A 20,799-nucleotide genomic window follows, 5' to 3' on the forward strand; every position below is an offset into this window, starting at 1 on the left:
CACTGTTTTTAGGAGGTTCCTGACTTGCTCGGATAACTCCCTGGCTTTCTCTTCCGGGAGAAACCCCTTTTTCTGGACTGTGTCCAGAATCATCCCTAGGCACAGCAGACGTGTCGTCGGGATCAGCTGCGATTTTGGAATATTTAGAATCCACCCGTGCTGATTGTAGCAGTATCCGAGATAGTGCTACTCCGACCTCCAACTGTTCCCTGGACTATGCCCCTATCAGGAGATCGTCCAAGTAAGGGATAATTAAGACGCCTTTTCTTCGAAGAAGAATCATCAATTCGGCCATTACCTTGGTAAAGACCCCAGGGTGCCGTGGACAATCCAAACGGCAGCGTCTGAAACTGATAGTGACAGTTCTGCACCACGAACCTGAGGTACCCTTAGTGAGAAGGGCAAATTTTGGGACATAGAGGTAAGCATCCCTGATGTCCCGGGACACTATATAGTCCCCTTATTCCTGGTTCGTTATCACTGCTCTGAGTGACTTCATCTTAATTTGAACCTTTGTAAGTGTTCAAAAAAAATTTTTTAGAATAAGTCTCACCTAGCCTTCTGGTTTCAGTACCACAATATAGTGTGGAATAATACCCCTTTTCTGTAGTAGGAGGGGTAATTTAATTATCACCTGCTGGGAATACAGCTTGTGAATTTTTTCCCATACTACCTCCTTGTCGGAGGGAGACTTGGTAAAGCAGACTTCAGGAGCCTGCGAAGGGGAAACGTCTCGACATTCCCATCTGTACCCCCGGGATACTACTTGTAGGATCCAGGGGTCCTGTACGGTCTCAGCGCCATGCTGAGAACTTGTCAGACGCGGTGGAACGCTTCTGTTCCTGGGAATGGGCTGCCTGCTGCAGTCTTCTTCCCTTTCCTCTATCCCTGGGCAGATATGATCTTATAGGGACGAGAGGACTGAGGCTGAAAAGACGGTGTCTTTTTCTGCAGAGATGTGACTTAGGGTAAAAAACGGTGGATTTTCCAGCAGTTGCCGTGACCACCAGGTCCGATGGACCGACCCCAAACAAGTCCTCTTCCTGTATACGGCCATACTGTGCCGTTTGGAATCTGCATCACCTGACCACTGTCGTGTCCATAACATCTTCTGGCAGTTATGGACATCGCGTTTATTCATGATGCCAGAGTGCAAATATCCCTCTGTGCATCTCGCATATATAGAAATGCTCTATAGTCAATAAAATACTGTCCCTGTCAAGGGTATCAATATTTTTAGTCAGGGAATCCGACCAAGCCACCCTAGCTCTGCACATCCAGGCTGAGGCGATCGCTGGCCGCAGTATAACACCAGTATGTGTGTATATACTTTTTATTATATTTTCCAGCCTTGTCAGCTGGTCCTTGAGGACGGCCCTATCTATAGACGGTACCGCCACTTGTTTTGATAAGCGTGTGAGCGCCTTATCCACCTTAAAGGGTGTTTCCCAACGCGCCCTAACTTCTGGCGGGAAAGGGTATACCGCCCATAATTTTCTATCGGGGGGAACCCACGCATCATCACACACTTTATTTAATTTATCTGATTCAGGAAAAACTATGGTAGTTTTTTCACATCCCACATAATACCCTCTTTTGTGGTACTTGTAGTATCAGAAATACGTAACACCTCCTTCATTGCCTTTAACGTGTGGCCCTAATAAGGAATACGTTTGTTTATTCACCGTCGACACTGGATTCAGTGTCCCTGTCTGTGTCTGTGTCGACCGACTAAAGTAAACGGGCGTTTTAAAACCCTTGACGGTGTTTTTGAGACGTCTGGACCGTACTAATTGTTTGTCGGCCGTCTCATGTCGTCAACCGACCTTGCAGCGTGTTGACATTATCACGTAATTTCCTAAATAAGCCATCCATTCCGGTGTCGACTCCCTAGAGAGTGACATCACCATTACAGGCAATTGCTCCGCCTCCTCACCAACATCGTCCTCCTACCTGTCGACACACACGTACCGACACACAGCACACACACAGGGAATGCTCTGATAGAGGACAGGACCCACTAGCCCTTTGGAGAGACAGAGGGAGAGTTTGCCAGCACACACCAAAACGCTATAATTATATAGGGACAACCTTATATAAGTGTTTTCCCTTATAGCATCTTATATATATATAAGCATATCGCCAAATTAGTGCCCCCCCTCTCTGTTTTAACCCTGTTTCTGTAGTGCAGTGCAGGGGAGAGCCTGGGAGCCTTCCCTCCAGCCTTTCTGTGAGGGAAAATGGCGCTGTGTGCTGAGGAGATAGGCCCCGCCCCTTTTTCGGCGGCCTCGTCTCCCGCTCTTAACGGATTCTGGCAGGGGTTAAATATCTCCATATAGCCTCCGGAGGCTATATGTGAGGTATTTTTAGCCAAATTAGGTATTCATTTGCCTCCCAGGGCGCCCCCCTCCCAGCGCCCTGCACCCTCAGTGACTGCCGTGTGAAGTGTGCTGAGAGGAAAATGGCGCACAGCTGCAGTGCTGTGCGCTACCTTTAGAAGACTGAGGAGTCTTCTGCCGCCGATTCTGGACCTCTTCTTACTTCAGCATCTGCAAGGGGGCCGGCGGCAAGGCTCCGGTGACCATCCAGGCTGTACCTGTGATCGTCCCTCTGGAGCTGATGTCCAGTAGCCAAGAAGCCAATCCATCCTGCACGCAGGTGAGTTCACTTCTTCTCCCCTAAGTCCCTCGTTGCAGTGATCCTGTTGCCAGCAGGACTCACTGTAAAATAAAAAACCTAAGCTAAACTTTCCTAAGCAGCTCTTTAGGAGAGCCACCTAGATTGCACCCTTCTCGGCCGGGCACAAAAATCTAACTGGCTTGGAGGAGGGTCATAGGGGGAGGAGCCAGTGCACACCACCTGATCCTAAAGCTTTACTTTTTGTGCCCTGTCTCCTGCGGAGCCGCTATTCCCCATGGTCCTTTCAGGAACCCCAGCATCCACTAGGACGATAGAGAAAAAATTATTTAAATGTTTACATTGTATGTAGGCTACAGCTGCTCTGTAACTTAAGATCAAAACTCCACTGAGTTTTGATCTTGCATCATTTTGTTGATTCAGAGAAAAATAATAAAATTAAACTTCTGTGAAATCAAACTGTCCACTTAGGAAGCAACACTGATTGACAATCAATTTCACATGCTGTTGTGCAAATGGAATAGACAACAGGTGGAAATTATAGGCAATTAGCAAGACACCCCCAATAAAGGGTTTGTTCTGCAGGTGGTGACCACAGACCACTTCTCAGCTCCTATACTTTCTGGCTGATGTTTTGGTCACTTTTGAAAGCTGGCGGTGCTTTCACTCTAGTGGTAGCATGAGACGGGAGTCTACAACGCACACCAGTGGCTCAGGTAGTGCAGCTCATCCAGGATGGCACATCAATGCGAGCTGTGGCAAGAAGGTTTGCTGTGTCTGTCAGCGTAGTGTCCAGAGCATGGAGGCGCTACCAGGAGACAGGCCAGTACATCAGGAGACGTGGAGGAGGCCGTACGAGGGCAACAACCCAGCAGCAGGACCGCTACCTTCGCCTTTGTGCAAGGAGGAACAGGAGGAGCACTGCCAGAGCCCTGCAAAATGACCTCCAGCAAGCCACAAATGTGCATGTGCCTACTCAAACGATCAGAAACAGACTCCATGAGGGTGGTATGAGGGCCTGACGTCCAAAGGTGGGGGTTGTGCTTACAGCCCAACACCGTGCAGGACGCTTGGCATTTGCCAGAGAACACCAAGATTGGCAAATTCGCCACTGGCGCCCTGTGCTCTTCACAGATGAAAGCAGGTTCTCACTGAGCACATGTGACAGACGTGACAGAGTCTGGAGACGCCAAGGAGAACGTTCTGCTGCCTGCAACATCCTCCAGCATGACCGGTATGGCAGTGGGTCAGTAATAATGTGGGGTGGCATTTCTTTGGGGGGCCGCACAGCCCTCCATGTGCTCGCCAGAGGTAGCCTGACTGCCATTAGGTACCGAGATGAGATCCTCAGACCCCTTAGGAGACCATATGCTGGTGCGGTTGGCCCTTGGTTCCTCCTAATGCAAGACAATGCTAGACCTCATGTGGCTGGAGTGTGTCAGCAGTTCCTGCAAGACGAAGGCATTGATGCTATGGACTGGCCCGCCCGTTCCCCAGACCTGAATCCAATTGAGCACATCTGGGACATCATGTCTCGCTCCATCCACCAACAGACTGTCCACTGTTGCACCACAGACTGTCCAGGAGTTGGCGGATGCTTTAGTCCAGGTCTGGGAGGAGATCCCTCAGGAGACCATCCGCCACCTCATCAGGAGCATGCCCAGGCATTGTAGGGAGGTCATACAGGCACGTGGAGGCCACACACACTACTGAGCCTCATTTTGACTTGTTTTAAGAACATTACATCAAAGTTGGATCAGACTGTAGTGTGTTTTTCCACTTTAATTTTGAGTATGACTCCAAATCCAGACCTCCATGGGTTAATAAATTTGATTTCCAATGATAATTTTTGTGTGATTTTGTTGTCAGCACATTCAACTATGTAAAGAACAAAGTATTTAATAAGAATATTTCAGTCATTCAGATCTAGGATGTGTTATTTTAGTGTTCCCTTTATTTTATTGAGATATATATAATATTATAATATAGCATTCCAATTCAGCCGGCACTCCTTGCTTAAACCCAGCTGATCCCGGTGTCCAGTGCAAAAACATCCATCTACTTCCACAACAAGCACGGCACTCCAGGGATTCGTTTCTAACAGCTTTTAATGACGGTGTCTACATCAACATGTTTCAAGGCCTCAGCCCCTTTGTCAGGATACACCAATACTCACAAGACAAACACACATAGAACATTTATATACCTGTATTTATATAAATGTTCTATGTGTGTCTGTCTTGTGAGTATTGGTGTATCCTGACAAAGGGGCTGAGGCCTTGAAACATGTTGATGTAGACAGTCATTAAAAGCTGTTAGAAATGAATCCCTGGAGTGCCGTGCAAAATATATATATATATATATATATATATATATATATATATATATATATATATATATATATATATATATATATATATATATATATATATATATATATATATATAAAATGTTCTTCCTCAGCAACATATGTAACCATGGAAATAATCAGAGCAGACACATTAAGTTTCCATGGTAACAGGTGCTGTACAGAAGGTCAGTTAATCACTATATACAGATATGTCCTCATACATCTTTGCTGCAGTAACACCAAACTCAGTAACACCAAATTATAATACCTATCAATATTTCATTATATGAGAGCATTTGGAGTTATCAAAAATAGTAGTGTAGTTTCAGCATGAGAATTGTTCATACTAAATGTTCTACAGTATTTTGGACTATAAGCTACAGCTACCCTATTATTCAATTCTGAATACCCTTCCCAAGGGAAAAGCTTTTGTTTGATTTTAAATCAAATCCCTCCAAATAACTATAGAATCATATATTTTCTTTGGTAATGTGTTAATGGCTATATAATTTATGTTAGGTGAATGTCCAGCACCATCATATATTCCCTTCTGCACCTACCAACAACACTTGTTTTGTGCACATCAGGCTCTGTCCCAGAGAATGAATCTGAAAGATCATCAAAGAACTGCTCCATGTCTTTTAGCTCTCCTTCAGCCATCAGCTTTATCCTGCAAACAAAATATTACTCATAAACTCTATTTATGTCAACCACAATATTGCACACATTTTAATAATAGACCATAGTTTCAAGGTCACATTGTGACAACGTACCGGATCAGCAATGAGCTTGCCACATTTGGACAGCATTCTTCAACAATCTTGATCAGTTTTGAAAGTGACATATCAGGACCCTAGTATGAGAGAGAGATTAGTATTACAAAGAATGTACATAATAAGAGCTTATGGTGCAAGTATAAAGAAAATATGATATTTTAAATAGATAATCATTACTTTTAGAAAACCTGCCACACACCAGTCTTCTGTAGCTCTTAGCAATTCATTTTGTAAAAATTCTGACAGGCAAGGCAGCAATTAGGCAACACGTGGGAAAACAATGGAGTAAATTATGTACTGTCCTACAGGTAGATGGAAGAAAGTGAAAGATGTGTAGAACATTGGTTACTACTAGAAATCTGATTCTTTTTTGCCTTAGTAAAATAAATAAATAAATAAATAAATAGACTACAGTAGCATTAATTGCTAACGTTAGGACTATAAGGGGCCGATTCAATTGTTTTGGGCGTCCAATTTTACCATCTAAAAATGGGACTGTTTAGACCAGGGGTGGGGGAACCTTTTTTCTACCAAGGGCCATTTGGATATTTATAAAATCCTTCGGGGGCCATACAAAAAATTCTCAACTTAAAAAATTACCCTGCCCCCCCCCCCCAGTAGGTCTGCCCCCTAGAGGTACTGTGCGCGCGTGCCAAAATAAATGGGTGTGGCCAATTAAAATGGGACGTGATACATATATGCCCCCAATAGTGCAGTGCCAGATCCTCAAATGCCCCCACAGTGCCAGATCCACAGTTGCCCCCGCAGTGCCAGGTATACAAATGCCCCCGCAGTGCCAGGTATACAAGTGCCCCCAGAGTGCCAGATGATCTACAAGTGCCCCCAGAGTATCAGATGATATACAAGTGCCCCCAGAGTGCCAGATGATATACAAGTTCCCCCAGAGTGCCAGATCGCTCACCACTGCTGCAGGTCCATCTGGAGGCATGTCTCAGCTGTCGGGTCATGGCAGGGAGGAGAGCGCGGCTATGTCAGGCTGCAGCGGCGTGTAGGACCTCAAACCAGCCGCCAGTTCGTGAGCCAATCAGACATAGTACATAGCTCTCCTCCCTGCCCTATGTCCGTCAGCCGCAGGAAGGATCTCAAACCAGCCGCCGGTTCGTGAGCCAATCAGAGCTCGCAGGCCGGCAGCCAATCAGGAGCCGCCTCTGCCGGTCCGTGAGCTCTGATTGGCTCACGAACCGGTGGCTGGTTTGAGATCCTTTCTGCGGTGATGGACATAGTAGCTGTGCTCTCCTCCCTGCCCTAACAGCTGAGACACGCCGCCGCTGGACTGAGCGGCAGCGTGTCTCGCTGCCAAACTAGCGGGTGGGCCAGAACAAACGGCTTTGCGGGTCGGAGGATCCCCACCCCTGGTTTAGACACTCAAACAATTGTCACAATCCAATTGAAGATTGGGTGCACATGCACATCTCACATGTCCGGCCCAAACAGAAAGGCTTTAGCCACGTAAAAAATGGCTAAATGTATCTAAAGTCCTGCTTTGGGCATCCAAAGTGCCGACTTAGCGCACATTTCTTTTCACACCTCAGGAGGCTGCGAGAAGAAATGTAATCTCTGCGGCTAAAAAAAACAAAAAAAAAAAAACAGTAAAACATACAAGTAAATATAGTTTAAAGAGTAAATAATGCCAGAGTACTAATTAACATAAAAAAACGATAATGGCACCTGCTAAACATGCTTAGATATGTTGAGTAACTCCCAATGATCACAGAAGAAGCACAGAGCTAAGTAACGTGCAACTGAGGCTTCCTTACTGATCATTTGTATTCTTGTGTCACTGTATTTTATCGGGATCCGGTCTGAAGATCGACAGTGTCTAGGTTGACAATGTTTAGGTCGACCACTATAGGTCGACAATCACTAGGTCGACATGGATGGAAGGTCGACAGGGTTTCTAGGTCGACAGGTCTAAAGGTCGACATGAGTTTTTCACATTTTTTCTCTTTTTTTGAATTTTTTCATACTTAACGATCCACGTGGACTACGATTGGAACGGTAAAGTGTGCCGAGCGAAGCGGTAGCGGAGCGAAGGCACCATGCCCGAAGCATGGCGAGCAAAGCGAGCACTAATTTGGGATCCCGGTCACTCTACGAAGAAAACGACACCAAAAAAAAATAAAAAAATCCTCATGTCGACCTTTAGACCTGTCGACCTAGCACATGTCGACCTAGAAACCCTGTCGACCTTCCATCCATGTCGACCTATAGTGGTCGACCTAAACATTGTCGACCTAGACACTGTCGATTTGATGAACCACACCCATTTTATCATAGCCCTAGATTAGGCTTGGCCTACCTGTGGCTCTCCAGCTGTTGTGAAGCTACAAGGCCCAGCAAGCCCTGCCAAAGTTTTGCTATTAGGGAATGCTGAAACTATGGCAGGCATGCTGGGATGTGTACAGCTATGGCCAAAGTTTTTGAGAATGACACAAATATTGATTTTCACAAAGTCTGCAGCCTCTGTTTTTATGATGGCAATTTGCACATACTCCAGAATGTCATGAAGGGCCTAATTCAGATCTGATCGCAGCAGCAAATTTGTTAGCTAATGGGCAAAACCATGTGCACTGCAGTAGGGGGGGGGGGGGGGGGGGGGTGCAGATATAACATATGCAGGGAGTTAGATTTGGGTGGTGTATTTTGTTTCTGTGCAGGGTAAATACTGGCTGCTGTATTTTTACACTGCAATTTATATTTCAGTTTGAACACATCACACCCAAATCTAACTCTCTCTGCACATGTTATAACTGCCCCCCCTGCAGTGCACATGGTTTTGCCAAACAGTTAACAAATTTGCTGCTGCGATCAGATCTGAATTAGGCCCCCCATCAGATGAATTGCAAAGTCCCTCTTTGCCATGACAATTAACTTAATCCCAAAAGCAACATTTCCACTGCATTTCAGCCCTGCCACAAAAAGACCAGCTGACATGTCAGTGAATCTCTTGTTAACACAGGTGAGAGTGTTGACGAGGACAAGGCTGGAGATTCACTCTGTCATGCTGATTGAGTTAGATTAAAACAACAAACTGGAAGCTTTAAAAAGGAGGATGGTGTTTGAAATCATTGTTCTTCCTCTGCTAACCATGGTTACCTGCAAGGAAACACGTGCAGTCATCATTGCTTTGCACAAAAAGGACTTCACAGACAAGGATATCGCTGCTAGGAAGATTGCACCTAAAATCAACCATTTACCAGATCATCAAGAACTTCGAGGAGAGAGGCTCAATAGTTGGGCGGCTGAAGCCTACTTCACAAGTACGTCCAGCAAGAACCAGGACAGTCTCCTAAAGTTGATTCAGCTGCGGGATCAGGGCACCACAGGTGCAGAGCTTGCTCAGGAATGGCAACAGGAGCGCATTTGCACGTACAGTGAGGCAAAGATTTGAGGATGGCCGGGTGGCAAGAAGGACAGCAAAGAAGCCACATCTCTCCTGGAAAAACATCAGGTACAGACTGATATTCTGCAAAAGGTACAGGGATTGGACTGCTGAGGACTGGGGTAAAGTAATTTCTCTGATGAATCCCCTTTCAGATTGTTTAGGCCGGGCATCTAGGAAAAGGCTTGTCCGGAGAAAGAAAGAAAGGAGAGTGCTACCACCAATCCTGTGTCATGAAAATAGTAAAGCATCCTGAGACTATTCACGTGTAGGGTTGCTTCTCAGCCTAGGGAGTGGGCTCACTCACAATTTTGCCTAAGAACACAGCCATGAATAAAGAATGGTACCAAAACATCCTCCAAGAGCAACTTCTCCCAACCATCCAAGAACAGGTTGGTGACGAACAATGCCTTTTCCAGCACGATGGAGCACCTTGCCATAAGGAAAAAGTGATAACCAAGTGTCTTGGGGAACAAAACATCAAAATTTTGGGTCAAGAGGCAGGTGGACAAACAAAAACCCACAAATTCTGACAAACTCCAAGAATTGATTAGGCAAGAATGGGCAGCCATCAGTCAGTATGACCCAGAAGTTGATTGACAGCATGCCAGGGTGAACTGCAAAGGTCTTGAAAAAGTCAACACTGCAAATACTAACTCTTTGTATAAACTTAATGCAATAAAAGCCTTTGACACTTATGAAATGCTTGTGAAAACCAATACTGTACTTGTGTCATTCTCAAAACTTTTGCCCATGGCTGTAGTTCACAACAGATGGAAACACACAGGTTGGCCAGACCTGTTCAATCGTTTCTCAACTCCTAAACCATTAAATACCATTCTAATAAATATAAGCAAGTTCATTCACGTTCAGAAGATATATTTTTTTTATATTACCTATTGAGAATTCATCCAATATTTGTATATTTTTTAAGTTATATATGCTTTTTATTTTAATTTGTTTTATTAAAGTGAAACAAATACGTTTATTTATCCCTGCCAAGCTTGGCATACTTATAGCTTAGTTTTTAGCAATTAGCACTGCTTTCAGGGAGTTCCAATTTTTCCGGATAAAATGAAAGATGGGGCAGATTCGATTGTGGCACACGCCACCTGCTGGCCCTCTATAGTAATGGGTGTGTATTGAAGCTATTATGGGCCTAATTCAGATCTGATCACAGCAGCAAATGTTAGCTAATGGGCAAAACCATGTGCACTGCATGTGGGGCAAATGTAACATGTGCAGAGCCAGTATTTACCCTGCACAGAAACAAAATAACCCACCCAAATCTAACTCTTTGCACATGTTACATCTGCGATCAGATCTGAATTAGGCCCTCAATTATTTCTGTAATAGATAACCATAAGCCGCAACAATCATTTTACTTGCAACTTCAGGAGGTGCAAGAAAAATCGTTTAGAAGTCTGTTGTTTAGGTGTCCAAAGTGCCCAGAACTGGACTTTGGACGGCCTTTAAAATAAGATTTTACTTACCGATAAATCTATTTCTCGTAGTCCGTAGTGGATGCTGGGGACTCCGTCAGGACCATGGGGAATAGCGGGCTCCGCAGGAGACAGGGCACATCTAAAAAGCCTTTTAGGTCACATGGTGTGTACTGGCTCCTCCCCCTATGACCCTCCTCCAAGCCTCAGTTAGGTACTGTGCCCGGACGAGCGTACACAATAAGGAAGGATCTTGAATCCCGGGTAAGACTCATACCAGCCACACCAATCACACCGTACAACTTGTGATCTGAACCCAGTTAACAGTATGATAACAAAACGAAGTAGCCTCTAAAAAGATGGCTCACAACAATAGTAATAACCCGATTTTTGTAACAATAACTATGTACAAACATTGCAGACAATCCGCACTTGGGATGGGCGCCCAGCATCCACTACGGACTACGAGAAATAGATTTATCGGTAAGTAAAATCTTATTTTCTCTAACGTCCTAGTGGATGCTGGGGACTCCGTCAGGACCATGGGGATTATACCAAAGCTCCCAAACGGGCGGGAGAGTGCGGATGACTCTGCAGCACCGAATGAGAGAACTCCAGGTCCTCCTTAGCCAGAGTATCAAATTTGTAAAATTTTACAAACGTGTTCTCCCCTGACCACGTAGCTGTTCGGCAAAGTTGTAATGCCGAGACCCCTCGGGCAGCCGCCCAGGATGAGCCCACTTTCCTTGTGGAGTGGGCCTTTACAGATTTAGGCTGTGGCAGGCCTGCCACAGAATGTGCAAGTTGGATTGTGCTACATATCCAACGTGCAATCGTCTGTTTAGACGCAGGAGCACCCATCTTGTTGGGTGCATACAATATAAACAACGAGTCAGATTTTCTGACTCCAGCTGTCCTTGAAATATATATTTTCAATGCTCTGACAACGTCCAGTAACTTGGAGTCCTCCAAGTCGCTAGTCGCCGCAGGCACCACAATAGGCTGGTTCAAGTGAAAAGCCGAAACCACCTTAGGGAGAAATTGAGGACGTGTCCGCAATTCTGCCCTGTCCGAATGGAAAATTAGATATGGGCTTTTGTACGACAAAGCCGCCAATTCTGAAACTCTCCTGGCTGAAGCCAGGGCCAATAGCATGGTTACCTTCCATGTAAGGTATTTTAAATCTACCGATTTTAAAGGCTCAAACCAATGAGATTTGAGAAAATTTAGAACCACGTTCAAATCCCACGGTGCCACTGGAGGCACTATTGGGGGTTGTATATGTAGTACACCTTTTACAAAAGTCTGTACTTCAGGCACTGACGCCAATTCTTTCTGGAAGAAAATTGATAAGGCCGAAATTTGAACTTTAATGGACCCCAATTTTAGGCCCATAGACAATCCTGCTTGCAGGAAATGTAAGAATCGACCCAATTGAAATTCTTCCGTTGGAGCCTTCTTGGCCTCACACCACGCAACATATTTTCTCCAAATACGGTGATAATGTTGTGCGGTCACATCTTTCCTGGCTTTAATTAAAGTCGGAATAACTTCCTCAGGAATGCCCTTTTCTTTTAGAATCCGGCGTTCAACCGCCATGCCGTCAAACGCAGTCGCGGTAAGTCTTGGAACATACAAGGTCCCTGTTGAAGCAGGTCCCTTCTTAGAGGTAGAGGCCACGGATCCTCCGTGAGCATCTCTTGAAGTTCTGGATACCAAGTTCTTCTTGGCCAGTCCGGAGCTACCAGTATTGTTCTTACTCCTCTTTTCCGTATAATTCTCAGTACCTTTGGTATGAGGGGCAGAGGAGGGAACACATATACTGACTGGTACACCCATGGTGTTACCAGAGCGTCCACAGCTATTGCCTGTGGGTCTCTTGACCTGGCGCAATACCTGTCCAACTTTTTGTTGAGGCGAGACGCCATCATGTCCACCTTTGGTTTTTTCCAACGGTTCACCATCATGTTGAAAACTTCTGGATGAAGTCCCCACTCTCCCGGGTGAAGGTCGTGTCTGCTGAGGAAGTCTGCTTCCCAGTTGTCCACTCCCGGGATGAACACTGCTGACAGTGCTACGACATGATTCTCCGCCCAGCGCAGAATCCGTGCAGTTTCCGTCATTGCACTTCTGCTTCTCGTGCCGCCTTGTCGGTTGACGTGGGCGACTGCCGTGATGTTGTCGGACTGGATCAGCACCGGCTGATCCTGAAGCAGAGGTCTTGCTTGGCTTAGGGCATTGTATATCGCTCTTAGCTCCAGTATATTTATGTGAAGAGACTTTTCCAGGTTTGACCACACACCCTGGAAGTTTCTTCCCTTTGTGACTGCTCCCCAACCTCGTAGGCTGGCATCCGTAGTCACCAGGACCCAGTCCTGTATGCCGAATCTGCGGCCCACTAACAGATGGGCCGTCTGTAACCACCACAGGAGAGACAATCTTGTTCTTGGTGACAATGTTATCCTCTGATGCATGTGCAGATGCGATCCGGACCATTTGTCCAGTAGATCCCACTGGAATGTCCGTGCATGGAATCTGCCGAAAGGAATCGCTTCGTACGAAGCCACCATTTTTCCCAGGACTCTCGTGCATTGATGTACTGACACAGTTCCTGGTTTTAGGAGGTTCCTGACAAGTTCGGATAGCTCCTTTGCCTTCTCCTCTGGGAGAAATACCTTTTTCTGAACCGTGTCCAGAATCATGCCCAAAAACAACAGATGTGTTGTCGGAGTCAATTGAGATTTTGGAAGATTTAGAATCCACCCATGTTGCCGAAGCACTACTTGTGATAGTGCCACACTGGCTTCCAGCTGTTCTCTGGACTTTGCCCTTATTAGGAGATCGTCCAAGTACGGGATAATTAAGACGCCTTTTCTTCGTAGAAGAACCATCATTTCGGTCATTACCCTGGTAAAGACCCGAGGAGCCGTGGACAAACCAAACGGCAGCGTTTGAAACTGATAATGACAGTCTTGTATCACGAACCTGAGATACCCTTGGTGTGAAGGGTAAATTGGGACATGTAGATAAGCATCTTTTATGTCCAAGGACACCATGAAGTCCCCCTCTTCCAGGTTTGCTATCACTGCTCTGAGTGACTCCATCTTGAACTTGAATTTCTGTATATACAGGTTCAAGGATTTCAGATTTAGAATAGGTCTTACCGAACCGTCCGGTTTCGGTACCACAAATAGTGTGGAATAATACCCCTTTCCCTGTTGTAGGAGGGGTACCTTGACTATCACCTGCTGAGAATACAGCTTGTGAATGGCTTCCAAAACCAACGTCCTTTCTGAGGGAGACGTTGGTAAAGCAGACTTTAGGAACCGGCGAGGAGGAGACCTTTCGAACTCCAGCATGTACCCCTGAGATATTATCTGCAGGACCCACGGGTCTACTTGTGAGTGATCCCATTGATTGCTGAAATTTTTGAGCCGACCCCCCACCGTTCCTAAGTCCACTTGTACAGCCCCAGCGTCATGCTGATGGCTTTGTAGAAACCGGGGCGGGCTTCTGTTCCTGGGTAGGGGCTGCTTGCTGCCCTTTCTTACCCTTTCCTCTGCCTCGCGGCAGATAAGACTGTCCTTTTGGTCACTTTTTATAGGAGCGAAAGGACTGCGGCTGAAAAGACGGTGTCTTTTTCTGTTGGGAAGGAGTCTGAGGTAAAAAAGTGGATTTGCCGGCAGTTGCCGTGGCCACCAAGTCCGAAAGACCGACCCCAAACAATTCCTCTCCCTTGTATGGCAATACTTCCATATGCCTCTTGGAATCCGCATCACCTGACCACTGTCGCGTCCATAAACTTCTTCTGGCAGATATGGACATTGCGCTTACTCTTGATGCTAGAGTACAAACATCTCTCTGAGCATCTCGCATATAAAGAAAAGCATCCTTTAATTGCTCTAGAGTCAATAAAATACTGTCCCTATCCAGGGTATCAATATTTTCAGTCAGAGAATCCAACCACACTACCCCAGCACTGCACATCCAGGCTGAGGCTATTGCCGGTCGCAGTATAACACCAGTATGCGTGTATATACTCTTCAGTGTAGTTTCCAGCCTCCTATCTGCTGGATCCTTGAGGGCGGCCGTATCAGGAGACGGCAACGCCACTTGCTTTGATAAACGTGTGAGCGCCTTATCCACCCTAGGGGGTGTTTCCCAGCGCGCCCTAACCTCTGGTGGGAAAGGGTATAATGCCAATAACTTCTTTGAAATTGGCAATTTTCTATCGGGGGTAACCCACGCTTCATCACACACATCATTCAATTCCTCTGATTCTGGGAAAAATACAGGCAGTTTTTTAACCCCCCACATAATACCCCTTTTTGAGGTACCAGTAGTATCAGAGAGCTGCAAAGCCTCCTTCATTGCCGTGATCATATAACGTGTGGCCCTATTGGAAAATACGTTTACTTCCTCACCGTCGACACTAGATTCATCTGTGTCGGTACCCGTGTCGACTGACTGAGGTAAGGGACGTTTTACAGCCCCTGACGGTGTCTGAGATGCCTGAACCGGTACTAACTGGTTTGCCGGGCGTCTCATTTCGTCAACTGACTTTTGTAATGTGCTGACATTATCACGTAATTCCATAACCAAAGCCATCCATTCCGGTGTCGACTCCCTAGGGGGTGACATTACCATCATCGGCAATTGCTCTGCCTCCACACCAACTTCGTCCTCATACATGTCGACACACACGTACCGACACACACAGCAGCCACACAGTGAATGCTCTATTGAAGACAGGACCCTCCTAGCCCTTTGGGGAGACAGAGGGAGAGTTTGCCAGCACACACCAAAAGCGCTATACTGTATATAACAACCCTAGAAGGTGTTGTTTCTATATATGCGCTCTCAATATATAATTATATCGCCAATTTATGCCCCCCCTCTCTTTGTTACCCTGTTTCTGTAGTGCAGTGCAGGGGAGAGTCGTGGGAGCCTTCCTCACCAGCGGAGCCGTGCAGGAAAATGGCGCCGAGTGCTGAGGAGAATAAGCTCCGCCCCTTTTTCGGCGGGCTTTTCTCCCGGTTTTTCTAATAAACTGGCCTGGGTTAAATACATACATATAGCCTTAATGGCTATATGTGATGTATTTATTTGCCTCTAAGGTACTCTATATTGCTGCCCAGGGCGCCCCCAGCAGCGCCCTGCACCCTCCGTGACCGAGATCCGTGAGCCGTGTAGCAACAATGGCGCACAGCTGCAGTGCTGTGCGCTACCTCTATGAAGACTGAAGTCTTCTGCCGCCTGTTTCCGGACCTCCGTTCTGCCGTTCTTCAGCGTCTGTAAGGGGGATCGGCGGCGCGGCTCCGGGACGAACCCCAGGCTGACCTGTGTTCCGACTCCCTCTGGAGCTCAGTGTCCAGTAGCCTAAGACTTCAATCCTCCTGCAGGCAGGTGAGTTGCAAGTCTCTCCCCTAAGTCCCTCGTTGCAGTGCTCCTGTCGCCAGCAGGAGACACTGATTAGAAACCTAAAAAAAAACTTTTCTAACTAGCTCTTTAAGAGAGCCACCTAGATTGCACCCTCTCGGACGGGCACAAAAACCTAACTGAGGCTTGGAGGAGGGTCATAGGGGGAGGAGCCAGTACACACCATGTGACCTAAAAGGCTTTTTAGATGTGCCCTGTCTCCTGCGGAGCCCGCTATTCCCCATGGTCCTGACGGAGTCCCCAGCATCCACTAGGACGTTAGAGAAAACGCTTTAGACAGGTATAGCCGCTTTGCGTGGCTAAACCCAGAGCGGTCAGGCTCCTTAACTGGCAATGGGAGTCTGATCGGAACAATTATTGAATAGCTCCAGTAGACGTCCATTGCTATAGACGCAGTAAACAACTGAATCGGCCCCTAAGTATTCTTGTAAATTCTACCTGTTCTACAGTCAACTGTGTATCAGTTTATATAAACACAGACGGGGTCATTTAAATTAGTTGCAGAAATTACTGGGTTAAGAGCCCAGAGCTATTAAATTACTGCCCTTGGTAAACACAGAGGGTGCACTTAACGCGGATTTCTGTTTGCACCCTCCTGAGATGCAAACAGAAATCTGCGTTAAGTGCACCCTTGGGCCTTACCACAGGCCTACTGTGCATGGTCAATGCTTAGTTCAAGACTCTTAATCAGGAATCTATGCTTAAAGCTGGGTATACATTACAACAATATGTCTGCCGACAGAGCGAACAATTCAGATAAGCACATGCACCTTACTGATCTGAAGTCCAATAGGTAAATCCTAACATACAGCTGGGCAGGCATTTGAATTTGCCAGCCCAGCTGTGACATCAGTCCCTCCAGCAAGTATACTGCCCTTACACACAGCCAGATGCTCAAATATATTTGCAGGTCTATTGGGCTTCGACTGTACAATTGAACCAACGCGATAGTACAGTAGTTCACAGACACATCGTTTGTATACACCCACGACCAGCTCACAATATATCGGCCGCTCGATCAAACGCCCCACATATCGGCCACTGTGGCTTACTGTGGGATATAACTGAATAGCACCGGATAGTTAACCTGAGTGCTAAAAGCATGCAATACAGGTTGAGTATCCCTTATCCAAAATGCTTGGGACCAGAAGTATTTTGGATATCGGATTTTTCCGTATTTTGGAATAATTGCATACCATAATGAGATATCATGGTGATAGGACCCAAATCTAAGCACAGAATGCATTTATGTTTCATATACACCTTATAGACACAGCCTGAAGGTCATTTTAGCCAATATTTTTAATAATTTTGTGCATTAAACAAAGTGTGTGTACATTCATACAATTCACTTATGCTTCATATACACCTTATACACACAGCCTGAAGGTCATTTAATACAATATTTTTAATAACTTTGTGTATTAAACAAAGTTTGTGTACATTGAGCCATCAGAAAACAAAGGTTTCACTATCTCACTCAAAAAAGTCTGTATTTCTGAATATTCCGTATTTCGGAATATTTGGATATGGGATACTCAACCTGTACTGTAACTCCAGCAGCTAATTGGATGGACACCATAATTTTACATTTAATGTGTACAGTGTTTCTGCTTCATATTCTATTTATACTGACAGCACAAATTTTTTACTAATGTGTGCTGCTACTGAATTCAATTATATTTCTCATACGTCCTAGAGGATGTTGGGGTCCACTTCATGACCATGGGGTATAGACGGTTCCGCAGGAGCCATGGGCACTTTAAGACTTTTCAATGGGTGTGAACTGGCTCCTCCCTCTATGCCCCTCCTCCAGACCTCAGTTTTAGAAATGTGCCCAGGCAGACTGTATGCACTCTAGGGGAGCTCTACTGAGCTCCCCTGAAAAGACTTATGTTAGGTTTTTTATTTTCAGGGAGGACTGCTGGCAACAGTCTCCCTGCTTCGTGGGACTGAGGGGGCAGAAGTAGGAACCAACTTCCTGAAGAGTTTCATGGCTCTGCTTCTGGCTGACAGGACACCATTAGCTCCTGAAGGGTACTGAAAGCTAGCCGTGTCTAGATGCTCACTCCCACAGCACGCCATCACCCCCCTCGCAGAGTCAGAAGACAGGCGAGTAGAAGACAGATCTTCTATCAAGAAAAGTGACAGTTGAGGTACAGCGCGGCTGGCGGGAGCGCAGCGCGCCATTGCTGCCTACACACACAGGCACTGCAGGGTGCAGGGCGCGGGGGGGCGCCCTGGGCAGCAAAAACACCTCTGTAAACTGGCAAAAAGGGGGCATAAGATGCCCAGGCACAGCCCTACCCCCGCCAGTATAAATATTATGTAAAGTTGCTGAGGTAAAAACGCGTCATTGTGGGGGCGGAGCTTCTGCCTCAGGTAGCCAGCACACTGCTCAGCGCCATTTTCTCTCTCCTCAGGCTGCAGAGACATCGCTGGTCCTCCTTCACTTCTGACTACAAGTGTCAGGGTGCAAAACGGGGGGGGGGGGGGGGGGGGGCACAAGCGAATTTGGTGCTTTACAAGTGTGTTCACAGGCATTAGATACTGGCGCTGGGGTTGTGAACTGGCTGCTCCTAAACTGTGTCCCTCTGACAGATTTTACTGTGGGTCTGTCCCCTATAAGTCCCAGTGTGTCTGTGTGTGTGTTGTACACGTGTGTAAGACATGTCAGAGGCAGGGAGTTCCTCCCCGGAGGAAACCATTTTAGGGACACAGAAGTGTAATGTGGTGGCACTGCCGGCACACCAAGAGCCTGCATGCATGAGTGAAAGAAATACGTGATAGTATGCATCAATAGGAGATTACATAAGTCTGAATCTCATGCTGCGTGCAGGAGAAAATCTGTGGAGGATGTGATTTTTCAGGGTACTGTTCTTCCATCCGCAGGCGACCCCTCTGGGTCACATAAGAGACCATTTTTCGAATATTGTGCATACTGATACAGACACGGATTCTTGTGTCGATGATACTGACTCCAGAGAAATAGATCATAAATTGGCAAAAAATATACAATATATGATTGAAGCTATAAGGGAAGTTCTGGAAGTTATGGAAGCTATGGAAGCTACTCCTGTACCTCAGAAGAAGGCTTATTTCTATAAAGAAAAGAAATCCAAGGTCACTTTCCCTCCTTCCCACGAGCTTAATACTCTCTTTGAAGGGATGTGAGTGAATCCCGAAAAGAAATGTCGTATTCCCAAGAGAATTCAGATAGCTTATCCTTTCCCGGTGGAGGACAGGAAAAAATGGGAGTCAATGTCCAGGTTGACAAAGAAGGTAATTCTCCCTGCACCTGGCACGGCTTCATTAAAGGAGCCAGCAGACCGCAAAATGGAAACTACATTGAAATCCATTTATGTTGCAAATGGTACACTACTCAGACTAACAATTGCTTGCGCGTGGGTGAGTCGCGCTATTTAAAAATGGTCAGAAAGCGTGTCATCAGTAATTGACACGATTGATAAAGATAAGATACTCCTTAAGTTAGGGAATATCAAAGACGCTGCCGCATACATGCTAGAAGCGATGAAAGATATTGGACTCTTGAGTTCACAAGCCGTTACCATGGCAGTATCGACTCGGCGGGCGTTGTGGATTCGCCAGTGGAACGCGGATGCAGATTCCAAAAGAAATATGGAGGCTCTCCCATATAAAGGTGAGGCCTTATTTGGCGATGGACTGGATGCGTTCGTCTCGGCGGCTACCGCAGGTAAGTCGACATTTTTGCCCTATGCGCCTGCACCGGCAAAAAAGACAGATCACCCTCACATGCAGTCCTTTCGGCCCAGTAAATACAAATAAGCGAGAGGTTCCCCCTTCTTTGCAGGTAGGGCAAGGGTAAAGGGAAAGAAGTCCACAGCGGCTCCAGGTTCCCAGGAGCAGAAGTCTACCCCTACTTCTGCCAAATCTACAGCATGATGCTGGGGCTCCATTGCGGGAGGCCGCTCGGGTGGGGGCACGTCTAAAACTGTTCAGTCATGGTTGGATTCAATCTGGCCTAGATCCCTGGGTTTTACAAATAGTGTCCCAGGGGTACAAACCGGAGTTTCAAGACGTTCCCCCCCATGCCGATTTTTCAAATCGACCTTGCCAGCTTCTCTTCCAGAAAGAGGAGCAGTAACAACGGCAATTCAAAAATTATGTCAGGACCAGGTCATAGTCCTGGTACCTTTGCCACAACAAGGGGAGGGGTTTTATTCAAGCCTCTTTGTAGTTCCGAAGCCGGACGGCTTGGTCAGACCGATCCTAAACCTAAAAAATCTGAATCTCTACTTGAAACGGTTCAAGTTCAAGATGGAATAACTCAGGGCAGTGATTTCCAGTCTGGAGGAGGGGGATTACATGGTGTCGGTAGACATAAAGGATGCTTACCTGCATGTTCCCATTTATCCTCTTCACCAGGCTTATCTGAGATTCGCGGTTCAGGATTGCCATTACCAGTTCCAGACGTTGCCTTTCGGTCTCTCCACGGCGCCAAGGGTATTCACCAAGGTGATGGCGGAGATGATGGTCCTCCTTCGTCAAAAAGGAGTCAATATAATTCCTTATCTGGACGATCTCCTGATAAAAGCGAGATCCAGGGAGCAGTTGCTACAGAACATCACACTCTCCCTGTCTATACTCCAACAACATGGTTGGATCATAAATTTTCCAAAGTCACAGTTGGATCCGACGACAAATGTGTCTTTTTCGGAATGATTCTGGACACAGAAGAAGTTCAGAGAGTTTTTCTTCCGGTGGAAAAGG

General features: G+C 46.3%; 1 protein-coding gene across 2 annotated transcripts in view; it reads right to left on the reverse strand.

Moving 5' to 3' along the window:
* Positions 1–20,799, reverse strand: part of ANAPC5 (anaphase promoting complex subunit 5) — a 272,988-nt gene that overhangs the window by 153,730 nt on the left and 98,459 nt on the right. For both annotated transcript variants that reach the window (XM_063964426.1, XM_063964425.1), the window contains exons 2-3: positions 5,761–5,840; positions 5,548–5,657 (exon numbers count right to left, since the gene is read on the reverse strand). In XM_063964426.1, coding sequence (XP_063820496.1) covers positions 5,548–5,657; positions 5,761–5,831 — 181 coding nt within the window. In that variant the 5' untranslated portion in view covers positions 5,832–5,840. The remainder of the gene's footprint in view (positions 1–5,547; positions 5,658–5,760; positions 5,841–20,799) is intronic.

Source organism: Pseudophryne corroboree, chromosome 1 (assembly GCF_028390025.1).
Source record: "Pseudophryne corroboree isolate aPseCor3 chromosome 1, aPseCor3.hap2, whole genome shotgun sequence".
NCBI classification, from domain to species: domain Eukaryota; kingdom Metazoa; phylum Chordata; class Amphibia; order Anura; family Myobatrachidae; genus Pseudophryne; species Pseudophryne corroboree.